Raw genomic sequence first — 23840 nt, 5'->3', positions numbered from 1 at the left:
AATGTTATAATCAACCACTTAACTCTTCTCATACAAATGGAGGCAGGAAATACAACTGTCCTCCCAGGAAATATATACCCTGATGGTTCCAATAACACTAATACAGAGCCACGAAGGCTACCATTCACCCTGGGCTCCTTGGGGAGGAAAGGCACGATATAAATTTATTTTATTTAATTACATATAGTTTTATTACTAAATTTAGAAAATCCTATATATACTCACTTACCTGGGAGCCAACCCCCTTGAACTCAGGATGAGTTCAGCTGTTAGGCTTTCTCATTTTCTTCCTTTCCTTTTTCTTCATTTCCTTTCCAAATACAAAAACATATACCTTCGCATGTATACGCATGCGTATATTGAAGGTGTGAAAGGCTCTTTTCTGTGAGGTTTGCGTGTGTGTTTTCTAATGCTGCCTCTTAAAGCAACAAAAAAGTCCTCCAGGGCAATTCACAAGTAATATCATAAGATGTTAGAAGAATACATGCTTGATTTTAAAGCAGAAATCTAACCAGCTAAAATATAGAAATTATGAATGTAGGGTAGAATTCAGAACCTTTGCACACATCAAACTCACAGGAAGGGCACATCTAGGAAGAATGCAGTTATGGTATCTCATATGCTATTTAAGCACATTTTTTAAAAAAAGTATTTTTATTAACGATTTTCTTGGGTTACAAAAGTATGTGCCATGTATCTCTTTCTCTCTCTCTCTTTTCCAAGTAACATTTTTTACAGATCTGTTTCATTTGTTGAGACATTAGGAAGAAGAGGGGGAAAGAGGTGGAGGGGGAGGAAGGTGAGTGGGGATGGGGTCAGGTGGTGATGTTTCTATTATACTTAAAATATGTGGGGTTTTGTGTCAGCGTCGCTTGTGCGGGTTCTCTGCTATTCACTTGTGTTCCTTTGGTGGCGAGAGAGGTTGGGGTTGGCCAAGGGTGATCTTTGTTTTCATGTGTGAGTGGGGTGGGTGGGTGTTTTGGATCAGGTTTGCCATATTGATTTGTATGCTGTCGGTGGATTTTTGTCATTGTCTTGCTGGGCTGCGTATGTGATCACTGAAGCGCTGAAATGCAGACTAATTCAATCACTAGTATTGGTACCCAAGACCATCTAAGTAAAGGCAGACATTTTATTCTTTGAACTGCCCTGAGATCTTATGATGAAAGGTGGAATAATAATAATAATAATAATAATAATAATGCAGATACTTTTGTCCATTTACTGTATTTATTTTTCCCGATTTAAACTATAAAATGGTGGTTTTCTTGAGTCAAAAATGAGAGTACCCCTAAACATTTTAGAAAAAAAGCACTGGATGAGACACATTTTACACCATCCTAGTCGCCCACCACAAGGCTGAACTGAAGCTACAATAGCAGCTCTCAAGATGCAGGCAGAAGTCCCCACACACTGTGTGTTTGTGTGTGTTGCCAGTCAAGAGTGGACAATGGGCTGGAGGTGGATTGCTTGTTTTCTGGTTCACTATCTCAGGCTCCAGCTGCTTGCAAGGAGGAAATCAGTCCACGGAGTCTAAGGGAATCCAACTTGTACAGATGGAGCCCTTTCAGCCAGTGTCCCTCCGGGCCCCAAGCACACCATCCCGGGCTGGATTTAGCTTTGATGAGGCCCTAACCTACTGAAGGTAATGGGGCCCTTTATATGTCCAGCTGTCCTTGGTCAACAACAAATTGTCGCTGTTTTTGTGTTGAATATATGCTATATGGTAATTTATGGACCTAATAGGTATCTAAAACCATTTGCATATAACAAATAGGAGCCTACACAACACAAAACACTGTTGCTGTATTTCATTTTATTTGTTTTTTATCTTATATTTTCGAAATGTACATCCAGGTGATTTTTTTTGGGGGGGGCAAGAGAATGGGGCCCTAAGCTATAGCTTGTTTAGCTTATACGTAAATCCGGCACCGACGCCATCCCTCGCTCTCCCGCGTGCCAGGCACATGGCAAGGCGCCACCTCCTCGGGAAAGGCTGGCTGGGTTTAAGGCCTCCAAGCGACCCCCGGCCCCGCGAAAACAAATGTTGGCGGGGGGGGGGCTCTGCTTTGCTTCAGAGCTGGGGAGAGGAGAAATAAATGCCAGGCGAGGCGCCCCCCGAGCAGCGCGGGAAACGAGTGGAGCCGGAGAGCGCACCTGCCCCGCTTCTCAGGCGCTTCCCGCGCGCGGCAGCTGCCGCCTCTTCAGAAGCGCCAGCTGCCAAGGGCTCCGGCCCACCCGGGGCTCCTCCGCGCCCTCCCTCTCCCCACGCCCCCACCCCACTCCGGCGGGTCAGCCGCCTTCCCAGGCCACCCAGGAGGCGGCCGAGGTCTTGCCACTAGTGCTCATGCGCCTGGGCAGGGTTTAAAGCCAGCGCGCGCGGTCCCCTCGACGCGCAGCGCTGGTCCAGGCAGACATCCCTGCGGCCGTGGCTGCTTCTCCTCCAGCATCACTCGCTGCCCGCCCGCCCGCCTGCCTTTCGCCTCAACAGGGGCGGCCCAAAGAGGCGCGCTTTCTTCTTTTTCGCGCCTCTCTCAATTTCCCCGTCGCTGCGTATTCCAAAGGGCGCGACCATTCCACCGGTTGCGAGAACTCGAGGTAAAAGAGGTTTGCCTCCCCCCGTCGCTATTATCCGTTGGCGCCAATCAGGAGCCAAGAGCGACTGCTACCCCCCCTCACCCAAAAAGATGATCTCCCCCTCCATCTCCTCCAGTGTGGGGAGGTGGGAGGGGGCGCGGGCGTGAAGAAGAGCTCCTCTGATTAACCCTGTCGGGGCTGACTCTGTGCCTTCTCCTCCTTTTCCTAGGTGCAGCCATGGCTCCGGTCCTGCTCTTCTTGGGTGGGTATTTTTAACTCGTGCTGGATCCCGGAGCTGGGTTGGGGTGGGAGTTCGGAGAGAGGCTTTCTCACATGATTTCCCCTCGGGGGAGGGGGGCTCTTCACCACAAGCCCCCGTGCCTCCTCTGCTCAGCATCAGTCTGCTTTCCCCCTCGGAACTCCCTTTGACGACCCCGCTCTCCTCTCTTGATGGCAGGTGTCGTCTTTCTAGCCAGCCCTGCGAAGGCCGAAGAGAGCTCGGGTGAGTTAAGAAAAAATGGGGGGGGGGGGAATCCTTTCTCAGTTGCAAATAAGTTTGCTGCGCGGGGTGCATGAACAGGTGCATGCGGAAGCTGTACATGATGCATGCAGAAATGTGTATTGGGAGATCTTGCCATTTTCACGCGGAGAGGGACAGAGTTGCTTCACAACCTCCTTCCCCTTCAAGAAACTGTCTGTAGTCCATGATTAGGATTTCCGGAATGTATTTTTAAGTGTCCTCCTATTCCTTCATTGCAGAGGGTTGGACTAGATGATCCTTGCATAGCTGTCAACTTTTCACTTTTCTTGCGAGGAATCCTATTCGGAATAAGGGGATTTCCCTTTAAAAAAGGGAAACGTTGACAGCTATGGACGAATTTCTATGTAATCAGTCAATGCCTTTCGATAATCTGTATCTTTATTTTTCTTCATCCTAATTTGAGCTTCTGTTAGCGATAGGTAAAGTACATACAGTGGTGCCTCGCAAGACGAAAATAATTCGTTCCGCGAGTCTTTTCGTCTTGCGATGTTTTTCGTCTTGCGAAGCACGGTCCGTCGCAACTGCGCCTCTTCAAGCGGCTTTAAGAAAAAAGCGCAAGACGTTTTCGTCTTGCGAAGCAAGCCCATAGGGAAATTCATCTAGTAAAGCAACGCAAAACCGAAAAACCCTTTCGTCTAGCGAGTTTTTCGTCTTGCGAGGCATTCGTCTTGCGGGGCACCACTGTACTTATTTAAGGGCTAAATGGCAAAGATAGCTTAACACCCTTCCCTGTTAACATGCATGATCAAATATTTTCATCCTGTAAGAGAATATAGACGAATATGAGTGTGTGTGTGTGTATGACTGAATGTTTTGAGTAAGGCAAAACTCTGTCCGTTTGCATCTTTTTCAAAGCTAAACATGAATACTTACACTTTTATATAAAGTCGGAGTCTAATGGGGCTGTGATACCCTATGGAACAGCAGGTGTATTTATCAACAGTTTAAAAAAGCAACTATGGAGTCCTGATATCCCCTCTCTCACCCATGCCCTTATAGTTGTGGTATCAGAAACTGCTTTTGGAAACTTCCCTGATTTTCAAAACGTATTAGTTTCCTTGCTGGGATATTTGAAAGGAGAAAAGCACGCAATCTGCTGCATGCACAGATCTAGTGAAGAAATTAGAAGGGCAGGGCAGGCCTCAAACAGGTGCTCTGGGAAATGAAAACAGACTTAAGTCCAAAACATTTCAACACGTTGCTCCAATTGCTTGGACTACTGTGGTCTGCTTAAACTGAAAATCCTACACACACTTACTGAAGAGTAAATCTTATGGAACTCAGTGGGACTTATGAGTAAATATGCTTACAGTTGTGTTAGTTTTCCTTCTGCTGGAATCTTCTGTCTGATAACAATGAGATGTGACTAGCTCCGTTGGTAGAGCATGAGACGCTTAATCTCAGGGTAGTGAGTTCAAGGCCCACATTGTGTGAAAAGATTTCTGCGTTGCTGGGGGTTGGACCGGATGACCTTTGTGGTCCCTTCCAACTATACAATTCTATGATTCTATGTGTTGGACTTGTTTGTCATAATAAATGTTCGTTTTTAAAGCACCTGTTTCATTCCTTGCTTCTTCTTCTTGTTTGTTGTTGTTTTACTCTCTGGTACTGCTCTTTTTTCTTCTCCTTGTGGTCCAGGTGTTGCATTTGTGACTTGGAAATGTTATGTTTGTGAGTCTAAAGATGACTACTGTAGCACTCTAAGTTTAATATCATTATTACTGTACAGTGAACTTCAAACTCAAAACTTCTCAGGATAAAAAATTGCAATATTACTTGTGTCTAAGGTTAATATGGAAATTGCCCATGTATAAATAGCAGGAGTAGAATCTTTTTTTTGATATTTTTATGGCAAGCAGAAAATAATTGTGTTCACTATAGGCTACCACTAAAGCCCCTGTTAATTTGGTTTTCTAGATGACAATAGGATTGATTTCCTTGTGGATTATTTAGGTCATAGCAACACACAGCAGTAGCTCTAGAAAAGTTACTGGAGAAGGATAGAGGAAGTTGTGCATTGAGTAAATTCTCACTTGAACCTTATCACCAGTGATGAAGTGTGCAAGACTATTGATCAAATAAACACGTGTTTTCAGTTAATTATTATTTATTCTTTAATTTATCTGTCACTTTACACGAAAAAGCCTCTAAGTGACTTACGACAGGATGAAAACCTAGAATGTTCCAGTGTGAATAAAAGATGTAGATTGTGTGAGATACTGAGAAGCATCCAATGGCATAGCTGAATATACTTTACATTTAAGAACATCTGAATATTTCATGGCTGTAAGAAATAATAAATAATTGTCAAAGGTGCTTACTATTTTGGACTCAATGCAAAGATTATTGGAACAAGTGTGAAGGGAAAATGTGTTACACACAATTATATTTCTAAGAAATGGAATTCTACTACCACTGTTAAGAAGAACAGGAGAACCCAAGAAGCTACGCACCTCCGTTAAAGGGCACTATTCAGACAATAAACAAAATAAATGGATCCGCTGATACTGAAAAAATGAAAATTCTTTTGATTAAGGATCATGTTTCCAGTGAAGAATTAATTAATATCATTAAACAGAAATGGAGATGAAAACAGCCATGTGTATTTCTAAGCTCCATCAGCACTGGAAGGAGAACACAGAACTCTTTCCAAAATGGTGAGTGAGGTTTTTGGTGTATTTTTGTAAGCAAAGTCTGAGGATTTGACCTTTGACAATGGAAAAGCTCATCAGTTGTAGGAGTTGGCAAACCCATAAAGGACCTAAGCAAGATTGTTACAAAGGTTTCTTGTACTGTAGATATCTGGAGAAAGCAGCTATGTAAACTCAAGAATGCTTTCTTTCTCCTTTTATACAAGTAGAATGAAGTCTAAAAAAGAGGTAGTGACTCTGGAAGAACGTATTGGAAAAGAAAGACCAAAGGTGTCAAAATAAGAACAAAAAGGTTGTGTATAATAGCAGTAGTATCTTAAATATAGCTGGAAATTATATTGGAAAGGTATTGGACCTGCTGCTTGTGCCATGACTTCCTTGGACGTTAAAATCAAAATATACTTCTTGAACCTTTGTCCCATTCAAAGTTATTATAAGGCTTTGGAGAGAGTACACTGCATTGGATATCTGTTAGTAACAGTTGTCTGTGATACTCATTTTTTGCTCTGTAAGGGGAACATAGGTAGCGTAATGCAAATTTGAACCATGTTTATATTTCTGGCAATAACTTGAACACTATTGTCTGAGATATGGCTATTTTACATAATAACATAAGAGGAGTCTTGCTTGGTTAGCACAAAGGCCTGTCAAGTCCAAAATTCTGATCAGCTTCTCACAGTGGCCAGCCAGATGCTTATGGGAACGCCGTTCAATTTCAGGCGTCTTTTAATAACTGTATTCTTCAAACAAGCCTTTCAAACCTGAGATTCTTTGCCACTTCTGCTGCTACTTTTTACACTTCTATTGTTATTAGGTTGCCTTGTCATATTTTATATGAGAGTGTGGTTTAGAACTATGTATATAAAATAAATATAAACAAATATCTCCACAAGGAAAACATGAATGCAATAGGTCTCTCTGGGTGGCGCTGTGGGTTAAACCACAGAGCCTAGGACTTGCCTATCAGAAGGTTGGTGGTTCGAATCCTCGCGACGGGGTGAGCTCCCGTTGCTCGGTCCCTGCTCCTGCCAACCTAGCAGTTCAAAAGCACGTCAAAAGTGCAAGTAGATAAATAGGTACCACTCCAGTGGGAAGGTAAACAGTGTTTCCATGCGCTGCTCTGGTTCGTCAGAAGTGGCTTAGTCATGCTGGCCACATGATCTGGAAGCTGTACGCTGGCTCCCTCGGCCAGTAAAGCGAGATGAGTGTCGCTACCTCAGAGTCAGTCACGACTGGACCTGGTCAGGGGTCCCTTTACCTTTTTATTCATGATCCCCAGCAATTGGTATTCAGAGGGCTGCTGCCTCTGATTCTGGAGGTAATATAGTCATCAAGCTACAGGTTACTAAGGCACTGATAGCCTTGTCCTCCTTCGATGCCTAATCCCCATTTAAAGCCATTCAGGTTGGTGGCCATGGCTATAAATATAGCAATAAACCATAATAAATCAATCAGTGAGGTGGAGAATAATGAAATGGTCATGGAACTTATTGACTATTATCTGCAGCATAGTGACTACTGTGGGCTGGATGAAGGACCAAAAAGTTGATTTTAACTTTGGTTATAATATCCAGGAAAACTATAGCACAACTATTGTATCAAATACCTTTTGAAATATAATTTTCAGCAATAATTGCATATGTAGCAGTAAGCTTTTTTGTGGTGCTCTATACACATCTGTGCATTTCTAGATGTTGCACATCTACTTGGTGTTATCAAAATTCTGTGCTGATCATATGTAAAGGTCACTGTAAATATTATTAGCATTCAGAACTTCACATACAGCCTCAAGAGCTAGATGCAAATATGCAGCCCCAGAAGCTGCGTCTTTTTACATTGCCTCCAACCTCAGTGGATCAAGGTGGTAATTGTCTTACAAGAATTTTTCCTGAAGCCTATAAACATGTTTAAAAACTTTCTTTTTCTTTTATAGGTTCAACAGAGAAAACTTATATTGTTCTATAAATACTGCAATTCTACTTTTGAACACACTTATGAGATTGCACTGTAATAAAAAAAAACTGGAAATAAAACAGAAATAAATTTGTTTCTATTAATGAGTTATACTAAACTGGTGTGTTTCTGTGCTGTATGGAAGAATGTAGATTTTACACTTCTTTAGTCTTGTATCCCTTATTTCAGTAAAAACGCATAAGATTGCAATAAAAAGAGATGAGATAACTTTTCAGTACTTTATAATGAATAATCCAATAACCAAACATAACGATAAACCAATCTACCATGGCTTAGCTAGATTTGTGTAGACTTTTTTAAAGCACAAAAGGGAATGGAATGCTGGATTTCCTTTAGTCGCTTGTCAAAATGTAGCCCCTATAATTTGGATTTTTAAATTGATCTCCTAAATCTAAAACTGATTTCCACACCAAATTATTGCACAAAATAGAATAGCACTATAGTACTAATATAATTAACATAAGTGAAAAATTCCCAAGTGTGAATTTACCGTAATTAATTCAAAACAGAAACAGAATTGCTAAACCACAGAAGAATGAATGGAAAATTAGTGCAAGATCATTTATAACCCAGCCCGATGATTTGTTATGCCACTACACAATTAGCAAGACATACCAAAAGCCACAAAGTAATTGAAAACATGTCACACCACTTTGCAGTGACCTGGTGCCAGTGTCACAACCCAAAACAACACAGATAGTCCACACATGTAGACAAATATATTTCCCATCTTTGAATATGAAGAGTCTTACTAGTGCACACGGAACCAATGTTATCCGTAGCCAGTAAGGCTAACGTGAATTCCAGGGAGTCAGTGGAAAGTAACTGACCTGCCACATTTTCAATAGTCTGCAAACACATGGCTAATAAAAAAGGATATCCTGCCAAGGGCCTGTCACAAACTTTGAGAATCCTGGCAGCAAGCAGTGCCAAAGACCCATGGGCTTATGTGAAGATTAAACCAATACAAGATTTCGCTAATGCCCTGCTATGAGGTTAAAATGACAAATTAACATCAAAGAGAACACCCTGGCTTCTCATTGCAAGGGCAGGCTAGGTGAACAACAATAAGTGTTATTGCATTGCACTTCAGTGTTCTGACTTGTGAATGCAAACTAGTCCTGAAAACAGTAATTTGAGGTAGGTAAAATTCATCATTGTGTCCAGTGACACACACACGCAAACTAATGCTCTGTTTTCAAATTCAAAGGAGGCAAATAATTGCTAAGTGGTAAGGAATTGGGGATGATGAAACTAAAGAACTGTACTGTCAGTGCTCTGATGATGCAAATGTGGCCTATTAGACAGTATGTTGCTGTTACATTTAAGCTGCTCTCAAGTCAGCTGTCTGAGGAAAGAACTGTGTGGCAGGAGTCGCCTTATTCTCCATCTGCTTAAACATTGCCATGCTCTTGGATATGATGTGGGGGTGAAGAGTACTTCAAAACTGCCACTGACATCAGCCATAACTTTGAGAACTGTCACTTTAAGGACTTCTTCCTGAGCTTGCTTTACCCTCCTCCCTCCCACTCCTTTTTCCTTGTGTGTCATGTCGTTTTAGACTTCAAGCCTGAGGGCAGGGGCTGCCTTAGAAATGATTTTTGTAAGCCACTCTTGAGAGCATTTTGGCTAAAGGGTGAGGTACAAATGCCGTAAGTAAATAAAATATATGAATTTACACTTAATGATGTATTCATAGAGGTAGACTGGCTGCGCTGCAATTGAATACTAATTTTTCTGTTAGGCTTTATGTTTTATATGCCACCTCTTTATTTTCCTCTGCAGTCCTGTCAGCTGTCTCATGCTTTACCAGAGGACTGGATCTCAGAAAAAATAATATAGATGTCCTCTGCCCATCGGACTGTCCTATATGGCAATTCCAAGTCTATGGGAATGTTGCGTACGCCTCCCTTTCCAGCGTTTGTGGAGCTGCCGTTCACAGGTAAGCCTGATTATAAACAGTTCAGTGAAAATTAGGGGTCAGTTTCCCATGCTGTTGTTGTTACTAATTGCATTTCTTACTCCCTTTGACCATAAGGCCTCAGGGTGGGCTATAACATAAAAACGTAACTTTAAAATCAGTTTAAAATGGTGTAGGTTGTTGGCTATGTAGCCTACATAGGTCTGTTTCAGGACATAGTCTGCAAGCACATGACATGTCAACTGTGGTCAGGCCTGGAACTGAGCGATAGAAGCTGCTTGGGAACCTGTTGCATGGCACTCCATCATGGAAGAAATGAAGGATTTAACTATAAGAAATAGATGTTTCTAACCTCTAGCTTTTCTCATACTTTAAAAATAATCTCGCATTAAGTTTGTTAGCTCTGCCCAAATGAAAATGTTTTTGGAGAGTACATGCAGTCATTTTCCAGCTATGTCCAAATGCAGCCTCCCTAGGCTTCTCATGGCAGGGATGGTGGCAATAGAAAGTGTCTCAAAAAGTTATGTGCCAGGTTCTGCCTTTGAGTATTCCTAAACTGGTTTCTCTTGGGCAGTAGTCTTTTGGAAATGATGCTGCTCAAGAGTGATGGTGAAAGGTTTTTAATGAGTTTGGAACCTGGCATAATGCATTGTCTTCTAGCCATGTACAAATAGTCTGTGGAAAAATGTCCGCTAATGAGTGGATGCCAATAGCAAGGCATTCCTCGCTTTGGATGCATGTTACTGCTATTCTCAAGAGGTGCTTCAATATGTTTTACGCAACTCAGTAGAATAAAAAATATGCTTGCAAAAGAGAAACTTCCATCTTTTTTTGCCTATGCAGCAAGCCATAATTGGAGCCAGTGTTCAGTCCTGGAACTTGTTTGCTGGGATAGGGCTCAGCCCTGGCACATTACAGAAATAGATATGTTTGTGTGCATTGCGATTTAAGAACACAGTAATAATAATAATTAAGCTCCTTCCTCTCTCTGTGTGCGGGTGTGTGCATGTATAACACAGCCAAGGTGTTAGGGAGGTATTTACCCCTTTCATCTGATCTCTGGACCTTATGTCTTCATGTCTCTTTCTTAAGCTGTTTCAGCTGGAATATATTATACCAATAATGACACAGAAATAATATTTTGCCCCGATTGGGCTCATGGGCAACCCAACATTCTGGTTTGGAGCAGAAGTGGGATTTGTACATTGCTAACTGAACAGACTTTGTGCAAATCCTCTTTTTGGAGCAGGGTAGAACTGAAAAAATTAAGAGCAGAGGAAATATATAAGCCTCTGACCTGCAGGTCTGATTAGACATGTCAGGATGCTGAGATTGGCCCCCACAGCCCTATTGGGTGAACCTCACCCACCTTTCCTACACCCGACATCATATAACATCAGACGTGAGAAAGTTAAAGCTGGCAAATAACTGAAACGCTAAGAGTGTGCACCCAGTTTTTTTCTTTATGGTGGCAGTTTAAAGTTTCAATCATCTGGTGTCATATCATATCAGGAGATTGACAGGTGCGTAGCCCCACTCACTTGTCAAAGTGGCTCATGAAGAGTTGGCCATTTCTAGATCTAGTCCTCCAGCCAGAAGTGATTCCAGATGTGATTCTCCACTATTGATTTAAGCAGATAAACATGCATGTGCTTTACAAAAAAGCATGTACTTTACTGAAAAGCTTCCAGTGTTGAGACTCTGCAGATGCATTTCTGCAGCTCATGTTTCCTTAGCCAGCAGGAGAACAGACCTTCAGCAGTAACTACTTTGGCTATCAGTGAAAAGACCTTGACTATCTTCCTTGCACTTAACTAGCAGTTCTTTTCTTCAGAGAAACCGTTAGCTTCTCGCTATTACCAGTCATTAGCCCAGATAGATTCTAAAGCAGGTTCGGGAGTCTGTAACTTTCTGGATGTTTTTGGACAACAACTCCCATCATGGGAGTTTGTTAGCCGCCCTGAGCCCGGCTTTGGCTGGGGAGGATGGGATATAAATAAAAAATTATTATTATTATTATTAGCCAAACCGTCTAGGGCAGGCTTCCTCAACCTCGGCCCTCCAGATGTTTTTGGCCTACAACTCCCATGATCCCTAGCTAGCAGGACCAGTGGTCAAGGATGAAGGGAATTGTAGTCTCAAAACATCTGGAGGGCCGAGGTTGAGGAAGCCTGGTCAAGGGCAGTAGGGAATTGAAATCCAACAGCATCTAAAAGCACCAGGCTTTTAGAAGACATCTGAAGGCAGCCCTGTTTCAGGAAGCTTTTAATGTTTGATGTATTATAGTATTTTAATATTCTTTTGGAAGCCGCCCAGAGTGGCTGGGGAAGCCCAGCCAGATGGGCGGGGTATAAATAATAAATTATTATTATTATTATTATTATTATTATTATTATTATTATTATTATCTGGATCACAGGTTCATTACCCCCATTCTGTTAAAGAAACAAACCAACAAATGTTTTTCCCTGTCTCCTATCCCCATATTCATAGCATAATTGCAAGCTGCCATGTGATACTTTTGCATGTTATCATGGGACTGTTTTGTATCCGTAATAGGCTTCTGGGCTATTCTCCCATTTTTAGGTTTTCTGCAATTTGGCCTGTTAAATCCTTCCTAGCTTATAAGAATTAGCTGCCATGACAGGGTTTTTCTTTCTTCCCATCCCTAGAGGGCAGCATTCTTGACTCTATAACTTCCTGAGGGTTATCTACAGACAAATATTTTTCATACAGAAAAAAGAACTAACCCGGACAATTTTAGGCATTTATGCTGCCCTTATGTGGCCTGAAAAGCCACAGAAGGGGCTATGCTTATGGAGCTAGGAAGCCAGCTCCCTCTTTGCACAATAGAAATAAATCATTTCTGATGATGCACATCATAGCTATAAATTCCAAAGATTTAAAACTTTCCAAAAAGACTAAAACACTCACTACATCATCTTAGATTCTTTTCAAGGAATGTATGATATCAGGCGTATGACCAAGAGAAGAACTGTGGTTTTGTTGCTCTTTAAAGAGACACACTAAATCTAATTGCATTATATTTTAGGGGGAAATCCTTTTGCTTAATTGGGGGGGGGGCATTACCAAAGTGTATTTTATCTACCAACCCTCTGAGTCTTCTGACATAGCATAATAATATGGAAGCAAGGTTAGGTGGTGTGGAGCTACAAATCAATGGCAGAGTCCATACAGCAAGTCCCAGCTACAGTTCCTAGCCATTAAAAGTAGCAGGGTTGAGCAAGACCCCTCCCTGGGGTCTTCATATATTCATATATTCAAAAGGAATGCCTATTTCCCAGGCCACATAACCTCTCCCCAGGCCACATGCCTCACCAACCCTTAATAATAATAATAATAATAATAATAATAATATATCAGGCCAGGTAGGGGGCGGGACCACCCTGCCCACACAATAGGGGGAGGATCTTACCTGTCTATCTTCCCTAAATGGGGGTGGGAGTGTAGCAGTGACCCATGCCCCCCTTCTCTTTGAGGCGGCAAAACCAGGAGGCTTTGACCATACGCCTAGAGGTTGTCATTGCTCTCCCCTGTGACGGCACGGGGGCAGGCTCTCTCTGCTTGAACATATGTTCTCCAGAGCCAGCCCATACCCCCCCACACACACTCTGGATAACCCCATAGCACGTTGTCTTGATTCGTTATTCCACACGGGGGCTGCCCAAGGTTTGGGGGATCTCGCCTGTCCACGCAAAGAGTAATGTGATGCCATTGGCATGCTCTCAGTACTAGCATCCACTCAACCAAAATTTACAATTCTACTAGTTGGTTGTGAGGACTGGCACTGTATTTGCTTCCTTTAGTAGCTTTTTACACCAAACTCCTTAAGTCCCAAACTCAGTTTGAAAGTTTGGCATGATACATAAGGTAAGAGAAAGTGTCTGCAAAACAGTTGTACCAATGCTATTTCTTGCAGGCATTCACATTGTATTACTGTATCACAGCCAATGGCAGTATGAAAAAGTATATAATACTTCAAAGGTCAAAACAAGATAGAAATGGCAAATGGTGAAGACAAGAGGAACTGATTTCAGCCACTTCAAGTTAAGGAGAAAAAGGGAGAGAAAATAACAAGAACAATATTTATCTGATAATCTGTCTTCCCTGACCCTAGATTCCAATAGATTTATTATTTTGCATTCCAGTCATTAACCACAGAGAATACCATTGTAGTTAATTGCATGCAAAATGTTTTCATATATTTAATTGCCATATTTTGGGTTTCCTGCTTAGACCCAGGAGGTCTGCATTTTGCTTTCCATTTAATGCACATGTGGTTTCCCCATCTGTATTGTCAGAAAGCAAAGTAATAGCATCATGGTGTGCCATTTGGATCTCAGATGAGACATTTTCCTTTGGATTTCTGGACTGAGTAATGCATGTGCAGTTCTTGTAAGGACAGTACCTCAACTCTTCTCTTTTTTATTTTTTATCTCCATCACAGTGGAACATTGTAGTTAAAGACTAATAACAATTCTCCTTCACTTTGACATGTTTTTTCCTGTCTTCGCATGGCAACATCATCTCTGTCAACTTGTATGGAGATTGTTCTGGCATCGTTTTGTCCTCCCTGGACAATTATGCTGAGCTGATCATTATATTACTTTGACAGCATTAAGCCCATTCAAGAGAACAGGGACTAGTTGGCAGCATCTCATCTGTGCACATATAGCTGATGTATATGGATAAGAGGGCTGTAGCTTGAAGTCAAAGCCTAGTAACAGTTAGGTGAATTCTAATTTCCAGAGGGGGAGCTGTGTAAGTCCACTGCAGCAAAAACAACCACGGTGAGTCTTGCGGCACCTTAAAGGCTTAACCAATGTATTATGCAATAAATTGTTATGGACTTCAGTCCACTTGGGATAACACTTCATACATCCAATGAAGTGGACTTTAGTCCATGAAGATATCTGAAAATTGTTTTCTTCAGTGGAAGACCTAGAAAATTTATTTTTGTTTTCCTTCTACTATTGTGCTTAAGGATAAGTCCTTCGACAGATGTTAGAAATCGGCTTTAAAATGAAATCTATGCTAAGAATGCAGATGCTCTTTGTGATAGGGTCATGTATACTGGCCAGAACTTAAGGCACCATCTGGATCAAGCTGAAACACTTTAAAGTGCTATTGATTTTAGTGGCAGAGACTTAATGTCCACATTTATATCAGCTGTGCTTTCCCATGCTTAACTCTGAATAGGCTGCCTCCTTAATTTTTTTTAAAAATATATATGGTAGGATCTTTAGTCTTTAGTCATACCTTGGGAATCCAGGCATTGTTGGACCACAACCACTGAACCACTGCTATTCCTGACCATTGGCTATGCTGGCTGATGATGGTGGAGGATGTGTAATAGGCTATAAATGCCAAGATAAAATGTAAATGGAAAGTGACACAGACAGAGTAAGGAACTGTTCTAGTAGCTTCAAGCAAAGAAGTAGAACTAGAGGGGAAAATGAGAGCAGTGTTTATTAGTCCAATAACATAACTGAGGAAGGCTGCCCTAGATAAAAACCTAGGTGAGGGCTCGTTGTGGCCACTCTGTGGTAAGAGGAACGTGTGCTGCACAAATGTTTTGCTCCTCTCAGTTGTTATTAGACCTATATCAGAATGATACAGGTGCCAGAATTTAAAGAAAAGTGTTTCTGTTGCGCTGCTCTGTAAAACTCAAAATAATTCATAGCCTTTCACCATCAGATGCTAGTCCAGTTAAAAAAAAATAGCCAGAACAATTGTCCTGAAGTATTATTTGCTCATAAAATAGGAAAAGGCCATTGCTAGCTGCTCACTTATGGTTTTTGATTCAGGTAGGTAGCCGTGTTGGTCTGACACAGTCGAAATATTTTTAAAAATTAAAAAATTGTCTAATAGCACCTTAGAGACGAACTAAGTTTGTTCTTGGTATAAACTTAGAAAGTGTGCATGCACACAAAATCTTGTACCAAGAACAAACTTAGTTGGTCTCTAAGGTGCTACTGGACAATTTTTAACAAAATTTATATATATATTTATACTCACTTATGCTCACCGAAGACAAGAAAATAATATCCCAGGCTGCATACATACTATCCCATTTGTATCATTAAAAATCCAGCTTTTCTCCTTCTGTAATCACCTAAATTGATTCTAAATACTGCCTTCCACAAGGATGGGTGTGGTTACTTGATATGCTTTCTAAAACCCTCCCTTTGATTAGGTTATCCATTCCATTTCTTCCCTCAGACCCTCCAAATGTCCTTATTTTCCAGGGGCAGTCCCAGATTCACAGAAGCCATCCCGGTTTCTGATTTGATCTTGAAATGTCCCACTTTTCCTTAGGATGTCCCTATTTTCATTGGAGAAATGTTGGAGGGTATGGAGTTATCTGATCCCCAAGCCATTTGAAGGCATCCCCTGTATAGGGAAGGTTTTTTAATGTTTAATGTTTTATTATGTTTTTACACAAGTTGGAAGCTGCCCAGAGTGGCTGGGGCAACCTAGTCAAATGGGAGGGGGTATAAATGGTGGAATTATTATTATTATTATTATTATTATTATTATTATTATTTAGGACGTCCCTATTTTAATTGGAGAAATGTTGGAGGGTATGCTCCCTGCACATGCCCCAGGTGAATGAAGACGTACCCATCCATAATGTCATTAGGGTAGTGCGAATACACCTTCCATTGCTAGGGCAATCTGTTTTCAAATAGGCACACTGCGGGGTAGTGCAAAATCAATCTGCAACAAACCTTTGTTGTTGAATGACACCAGTTTCTCAATAAGCACTTGTCTGGGGTAAGAAATATGCAATAGATCTAGATTGTGTGTGGGATATATAGAAAAAAACAAGTGCTCATTCTCTGTTGATTCTAGAATAAAATGTTGTATGTATGCAACTTTAGAGTCCTGAAAGGGCAGTGATGCTTTGTTCCTTTTCCCTAAGGCTTTCTCTGTATTTCTCCATTCAATATGTCATACCTTTCAGAGCCATACCTGTAGAATGTGAACTGCAGGATCATAAAATAATATTGTTATTAGCAGTGTGTAATAGTTATTAAAGGTAAAGGGACCATTAGTCACGGATGACTCTGGGGTCGCGGTGCTCACCTTGCTTTATTGGCCAAGGAAGCTAGCGTACAGCTTCCGGGTCATGTTGCCAGCATGACAGCCGCTTCTGGCAAACCAGAGCAGCGCACAGAAACACCGTTTACCTTCCTGCCAGAGGAAATATATACCTATTTATCTACTTGCACTTCATGCTTTCGAACTGCTAGGTTGGCAGGAGCAGGGACCGAGCAATAGGAGCTCACCCCATCGCAAGGATTCGAACTGCCGACCTTCTGATCGGCAAGCTCTAGGCTCTGTGGTTTAACCCACAGCACCACCCATGCCCCATGTAATAGTTATCAGGGTTTAAAGAAACACAGTGACATCTCCAGGCTGTTCCTGTCAAACAACTGGGGCACTTACAGGAAATGTGGTAACCATTAGGTAACTGGCAAAGTGAAGAGAGTGTTGGAAAATTACCAGGGTAATTCAAATAGATGTTGACGTGCTGAGTGGCAACAAGCCCAGGGCACAAATAGTGGAATGACAGGGTGACAACAAAACCAGGGTTTATTGGAGGGAAGTTATTTGATGTTCTTTGAGGCAAATCCAAAAGATGTTCCAAAAGGGCCCCTCAGTGCTAAAAGAAGCAGAGATGTAGTGTATTTACATCACATAATGATAAGTCCATCCTATGTTGCCCACAGTATATAAAGTACAACATTCTAGTGATGACGGAAAAGCTTGTAATCCAAGTAAGCCAATATAGTTAGATTTAAACCCATACAGTTCCACTGACCTCCAAGGAGATAATTTGCCAAGCCTAATTCTGTTACTTTAAGGTAGGCCACAATAATTTCAGTGGGTTTGATCTGCTCGTCATTTTTACTAGACTGCCCATTAGGAAGCAGCTTTGATTGGTACGAATACATGTTAAAAAAGAAGAGGGTGGAAAATCATAGATATTCATAGAGAAATTCTCCATTGTGTTCATGGGGAAGGGATTTGAAACTGTGGGAGTGGCTTGCCTAAGTCAATTTATTGACTTCATAACAGTTTATATTTGGCCCAGGCACTTCCTGATTTATTTCTGAATCGTTTAGCCACTATGTTATGGTGACTATTTTACATGTTTGTTATCTCAAAGATCACACTTATTCAACAACAGCAAGCCAAGATAGCTGTGGTGGTAAACAAGAATTTAATGCATAATCCAGAATTTTGCTGGAACATCAAAGTAGTATTACTGTTTCAGCAGATTAAAGTTAATTGAATATACGTGTGTTTGTAGCTATAAAACATAATCCTTCATTTCCTGGGAATGCTGATAAAAGTTGTGTAGGCTGAATTTTCCATATGGTGGGTTTTTCATCCTTTGATCCAAATTAATATGATAGTTAAATGTTTATGAACCCCACATTAGCAGCAACATGTGGTTGAACTACAAGTAACTTATAGGAGCAGGAGCAATCCTACTAACGGGACAGGGGAGAACTGAAGGCAGAAAATCCAAAATATCCAAAGTCCTGCTGAGAGCATGGCAGCAGGATGGAAGGGAGGTCAGAGATTAGTTTTTCCTTTTTCCTTTTCCTTTTCTTTGTTTTTCATTTCATTGGTTGGGATTCTTTTTTGTTTTCTGATTCTGAGATTTCCCTCCCATTGTTTTCAGTGTGTCAGGGCTGATATATTCTCACCACCTTCACCCCATTTGAAAGATGGTGTTGGGGGAATGGGAAAGCTTTGGATTCAAGTCTTTCCATAGTCTACCCTCATCTCTCCTGGCTCACCCCTGTTTTGCTGCTACCAATATTGGAGCTCTAATACAGGATTGGCAAGTTAAAGGCTGCAGAGGTTTCTGCAGTGGCTAGTAGAGGCCTTTAGAGGTTGGATCTCCCCTCTGAGGTTGGACTTCCCTCTCCACCCTTGGAGAGACATCCTACAGCCTCTGGGATGTCCTCCTAGGAACTATAGAAATGTTCCCTAATAGTGGTTGTATCAGGAATTCAAATCTATTTACTATTTTCCTGAATGATTATATAAGGGTGATTTTCATATTTCACTCTTACTCTTCCTTCTGCTATTTTACTATCCTCCATTCTAACTTTTATTTTCCTCTAGCTGTAACTGCTCCAAACAAATATTATTTATATTACTTTTGTACTACAGTAATAGGACATTCATGAGTGGGAGGATTTCATTTGACATTGATAGTTAGCTCTTATGAACTAGCATGCTGAGTAAATGTCACCAATCACTTAAGAAGTATGAAGGATGTGTAGTCAAGAATTATTTATTGCTGTCCTACCAAGTTGATTTATAAATATTTGAAGCAGAAATCCCCTTTCAGATAGCCATTTTATCATCTATTTTTGGCAGAAAAGATGGAAGATTTTGGAAGTTAGCATTACAAAGTAGAATAGCTTGGGTTACGTCTCTGCAGCCACAGTCCCGTTTTACTTCTCACCAGTTGTGATTGGTGGCTGGAAAAAGGTGGACATGGCCTCAGTTGCTCATGCATTGGTTATATCCCCGTTGGACCATTGTGGGAAAGCAAACTGTGGGTTAGAAACTATCATTTGTCCATATTGTTGCCGAAAAGATGTGTGTGGAAGCAAAGTGATCAGCTCGTATTGCACCCATCCAGCGTCAATTGTACCAGTTTCAAATATGCTTACAGACTCTACTTAAAAGTTATTGACCTTTTAAAGACTTGGGTTATCGAAAATTCTGCTTACACACAAAGAAGCCAAACCACTTGGGAGCAGGCCATTAAGAAGTGCTGCAAGTTATGTATCCAACTAAAGCTGTTACAAACCTCAAAAGTTTATCAGCTCAGCTAAGGAGACAAATTTGTACCCTTGGCAGTTATATTTTAAACTATAACAGCAGTTACTTCTCAAATCAGTCTTGGGGACACTTCACACATTTTGCTGCGTTTATACTAAATGTATTGATAAGATGTCTGAGTTCTACTGAACTTGCTCCCAGGTAAGTGTGTATAGTATTGTAGCCGAAAGCAACTGTTCAGTAAATCCGAAATGTTTCCTAGGAAGCACATTGCATTGCACTGAAAATACATAAACTTTCTTTCTTTATTTATTTCCCTCTTAATCTTAGTGATTGGAACTAGCCCATGCAAGAAGGCATTGCAGCCATCTTGCAAAATTGATCAGGCTCGTAGTTAGACAAGTCTTCTTCACAGTGTGAAATGGTCTTGGTTGCATGTAGTTATACAAATGTGTATCTGAAAATCTTATTTTGGTACAGAGGGGTGATCACCAGTAAAGGTGGGCCTGTCAGAGTGCAAATATTGCCAGGGCAAGAGAACTACCTTGCAATCTATGCCAATGGAATCCAGTCTCAAGCACTCGCTAGATGGTCATCATCATTCTCAGTTTCCAGTAAGTGCATGTTCAAGTGTTATTATTTTGCCAAGTGAGTTTGGAAAGTATCAGCATGGAAGAAACTGGCTGGCTCATTATTATTTTTTCTGTTGGTTTAATTTTCTATTTTTAAGAGTAGCAAACCACCGTGCTGCTCCTCTTGTGTGATGTGATAAAGAATTTCAGACAAACCTAATGTACAAAATCAGCAGGCATCAAATGATGCCTTGTTGAGTCAAGGTTTTTTCCTCCAGGGAGCCTCCTAAATATTTTAGGCTGCCGTGAAAAATATGTGAAGCATATGCAACTGTCAAAACATTGGCTTTTGCTTTGCCTTGAAAAAACTGATGCCAGGAATAATGTACATATTATTCCTGGACAGTTATGCAACGCATAACATGAATAATTACTTCAGAACTACCAAAGCAGTAAGTTCTACTCAATAGGCCGTAGGATGTGAGAGATCTTCATAAATGCACTCATTTACATTTGGTTCCTGATCTTTATTTGAGATGCTGCACTCTGCATGGTCATTCTCAGTCTCAGGGCTTTGGGCTTATTATATTTGCTCATGGGCCATTGAAAAGATAATACTTAGTTTACAGAGTCACCAGACTGTAAACTGAGAAACTGGTGCCCTGTTTGCAGTCCAGCTATGTTTCTGATGAAACTAGAAGTTGAAATATTTTAAGTAAATTAACATTCTGTTCTTGTCAGTCACTTGTTTCTCCCTTTCTCTCTCTCTCTCTATATATATATTAGTTAACATTATTGGCTTCCATCAATAATGACTTACATCAAATAATCATCAATATAAAAACAAAGTAAAAAAACTTTGGGGCATGAATCATCGGTATGATAAAAAGTACTTCACAGTATAGGTAACTGGGGGAAATATTCTTGTCATCTGTAGGGTTTTCCATTTTACTTTCTGTCTGCCACTGCTCTGGAGTTAGTTTACTTTAGTATTATGCAATCTCATTTTAGGCTGGAGCATAGGCAGGAAGACTCTTTGCATCTAAATGCCTTATCTATTGTACTATCTCCTAGGAGTCTCATTCTCAGTGAGATCCAGGGGCTTGAGGTGTTGACTTTTTGCAGTTTCTTTTATTAGGTAAAACTGAGCATGTACAACCTGTTTTACCATAATGCAATTTGACAGAAATGCATTAAGCTTAATTTATTTTTCAATGTGGTAACAGGACCCATGAGTGCTGCACTTGAAGCTGTTGGGCGGCCAATTTCAACAGCACGCCCACCCACAGGTAAGATGTTTCTTTCAAAATATGTTCTTACTGATCAGGTATATAAATATATATATATATTGTGTGTGTGTGTGTGTGTGTGTGAGAGAGAGAGAGAGAGAGAGAGAGAGAGAGAGAGAGAGAGAGAGAGACCCAGAAGCACAGCATGCAGGGAGATTTCTTTGTACAGAAGGATTTTATGAATTTTCCAAGACCTGCAAGAAGTGTTCAGGTAGCAAGCTTATTCCAGGCATATGGGAAAGGAAAATAGCTGTTAGCAAATAATTTGTATATTATTATTGGCAAAATGAACATATTTTATCTTATTTACTGGTAATCTCTATAACGTGTGTGTGTGTGTGTATGTAAATATTTTTATTTGAGTTTTCAGCATTATACAAAACAAAAGATAAGTCCAGATAATAATCTCTGAAACTTGTTATTATAACAGTTAACAGTGAGTCTATTTCTGTCTATATCAGGGATGGGAAGCCTGTGAGCTGTTGGATGTGGTTGGACTGCAGCTCCAGCCAGCATGGCAAAGTGATTAAGGAAGTTATAGTCCAATGGTATCTGATGGGCCACAGGTTTCTTATCCCTGGCGTATATACTCCACACTCTGTGTCTGTGGTCAGCAGCGTGTTTTTTAAAATGATTAAATAATAATGGGGAAATGAATCTTCGAAGTATGTTTTGAATGTCTGTGCTGAAGGGCCTTTCATAGCTCTATTACTAAGAGTACTTACAGGTATAGAATTCATGATGTTTCCTACTTTCTAGGTAAACGGCCCAAGAAAACAGTTGAGAAAAAATCTGGGAACAAAGGTAGGTTACCATTTCACCATGTCCGATAAAACAAATCTCTCATGTTAATTTGCCCTTGAGTTAATCTAACTATCTTGGGTGTTCACAGACTGTAAAGCGGATATTGCTTTTCTGATTGATGGAAGCTACAATATTGGGCAGCGTAGATTTAATTTGCAGAAGAACTTTGTTGGGAAAGTAGCGGTGATGCTGGGAATTGGATCTGAAGGACCGCATGTGGGAGTTGTACAAGCCAGGTACTAGAAATATGTCCTATTTGGTACATCGCTCCTTCTTAGGTGCTATAATTTATAACAATGTGATTAGCGTGGGCATGATCTAACTAAAAAAGACATTATTACAGTTATGCATTTTCTGTTATAGTTTGAATCACATTTGAACTGCCTATCAATGCCATCTGTTCCCCTACACGTTAAATATTAAATGGCACCCATGGAGTATATTAGGAGTATATTAACAAGTACATGAAAATAAATAAATAGTAATAGTATAGAAAGTGATGTGTTGACACCAGTCTAGTGTGGCGTTGTGATTACTGTGTTTAGCCGATTAGATCATAGTGATAAACCCACACTTGTATCACTCCCTAGCATTCGGTAGCCAAAGGCACATTTTCTCTGGATGTTCTTGTGATGTTTTTGGTTATTTGTACAGCAGGTGTGGGGAACATTTGCTTCTCCAGATGCTGCTAAACTACAGTTCCCATAATCTCCAGCAGGTGTGGCCAATGGCCATGGATGATGGGAGTTGTAGTTCAGCAACACATTAAGGGTCAAATGTTCCCCACACCTCCTATATACGCTTGTAGTCATCAATAGATTTAATCTATATATAGGTATATTAGGGTTATTAGAACACAAGTGGGAAAGCATGGTTAGCATGATAAGGGGCAGAATAATAGCTATTCAAGGAAGAAAAACAGATATGCATTTGCTAAAGCCCTGCCTCACATTACGCCTCACCCCCTCCTATCTCCCTTTAAGTTTCTTTGATACAACTCACTGTTTTGTGCATCCAGAATGCTTTTTTTAAGATGACGTCTGAAGTTCCCACAGTGCCAGATTAGCAGCCAGATATTAAGCACCTCAAGACTGTGGATATACAGGGCATGGATACCCTCCTTACCAACAATTCCCCCAAGCTTGATACACGGTTGGTTTCATTCGGCTTCTGAATAAACTGTGCTTACGTTTGAACATTGGAAACAGAGGAAATGAGAGTGACCACCCACCACAGACATGCCAAAACATGGCTGTTTCTATATTGCGACGATCCAAAGCTTTAAGGTGGTATATTTGCTATTGACAGATCAGTTACCATCACACTTCCACAGACTGGGAGTAAAGTTAAGGACAAAAGATCAGTGGTCCAATATAATGGTTTAAAATGCACCAAAAAGCAGCTCTGTTGGTCCTTAGGGACTGTAGGAAGCAAGGTGCCTTATACCATCAGACTATTTGCCCATCTTTCTGCCTAGCATTTCCTACTTCTGAGTAGCAGTAGCTTTTCACAATCTCAAAAAAGGGTCTTTCCCATTACATAGGAACATTGGAAGCTGCCTTATACTGAGTCAGAGCATTGGTCCACCTAGCTCACTGACAGCTGCTTTATGCTGGCTGTCAGTGGCTTTCCAGGGCTTCAGACAAAGGACATTTCCAGGGCTACTTGGAGATG

At 40.9% G+C, this 23840-nt stretch overlaps 1 protein-coding gene across 2 annotated transcripts in view; it reads left to right on the top strand.

Moving 5' to 3' along the window:
• Positions 1 to 1982: 1982 nt before the first annotated feature.
• The window catches only part of COCH (cochlin), a 31676-nt gene continuing 9818 nt past the window's right edge, over positions 1983 to 23840 (top strand). The window contains exons 1-8 of one of the 2 annotated variants that reach the window (XM_083508529.1): positions 1983 to 2598; positions 2807 to 2839; positions 3035 to 3079; positions 9529 to 9685; positions 19982 to 20115; positions 21300 to 21362; positions 22122 to 22166; positions 22255 to 22402. In XM_083508529.1, coding sequence (XP_083364655.1) covers positions 2815 to 2839; positions 3035 to 3079; positions 9529 to 9685; positions 19982 to 20115; positions 21300 to 21362; positions 22122 to 22166; positions 22255 to 22402 — 617 coding nt within the window. In that variant the 5' untranslated portion in view covers positions 1983 to 2598; positions 2807 to 2814. Of the gene's footprint in view, positions 2599 to 2726; positions 2840 to 3034; positions 3080 to 9528; positions 9686 to 19981; positions 20116 to 21299; positions 21363 to 22121; positions 22167 to 22254; positions 22403 to 23840 lie in introns of those variants that run through there. The other variant, XM_083508530.1, reaches the window with a different exon arrangement.

Source organism: Podarcis liolepis (assembly GCF_965112155.1).
Source record: "Podarcis liolepis genome assembly, chromosome: 1".
NCBI classification, from domain to species: domain Eukaryota; kingdom Metazoa; phylum Chordata; class Lepidosauria; order Squamata; family Lacertidae; genus Podarcis; species Podarcis liolepis.
The sequence above is the reverse complement of the archived record's forward strand: the minus strand, read 5'-3'. Positions and strand labels throughout refer to the sequence as shown.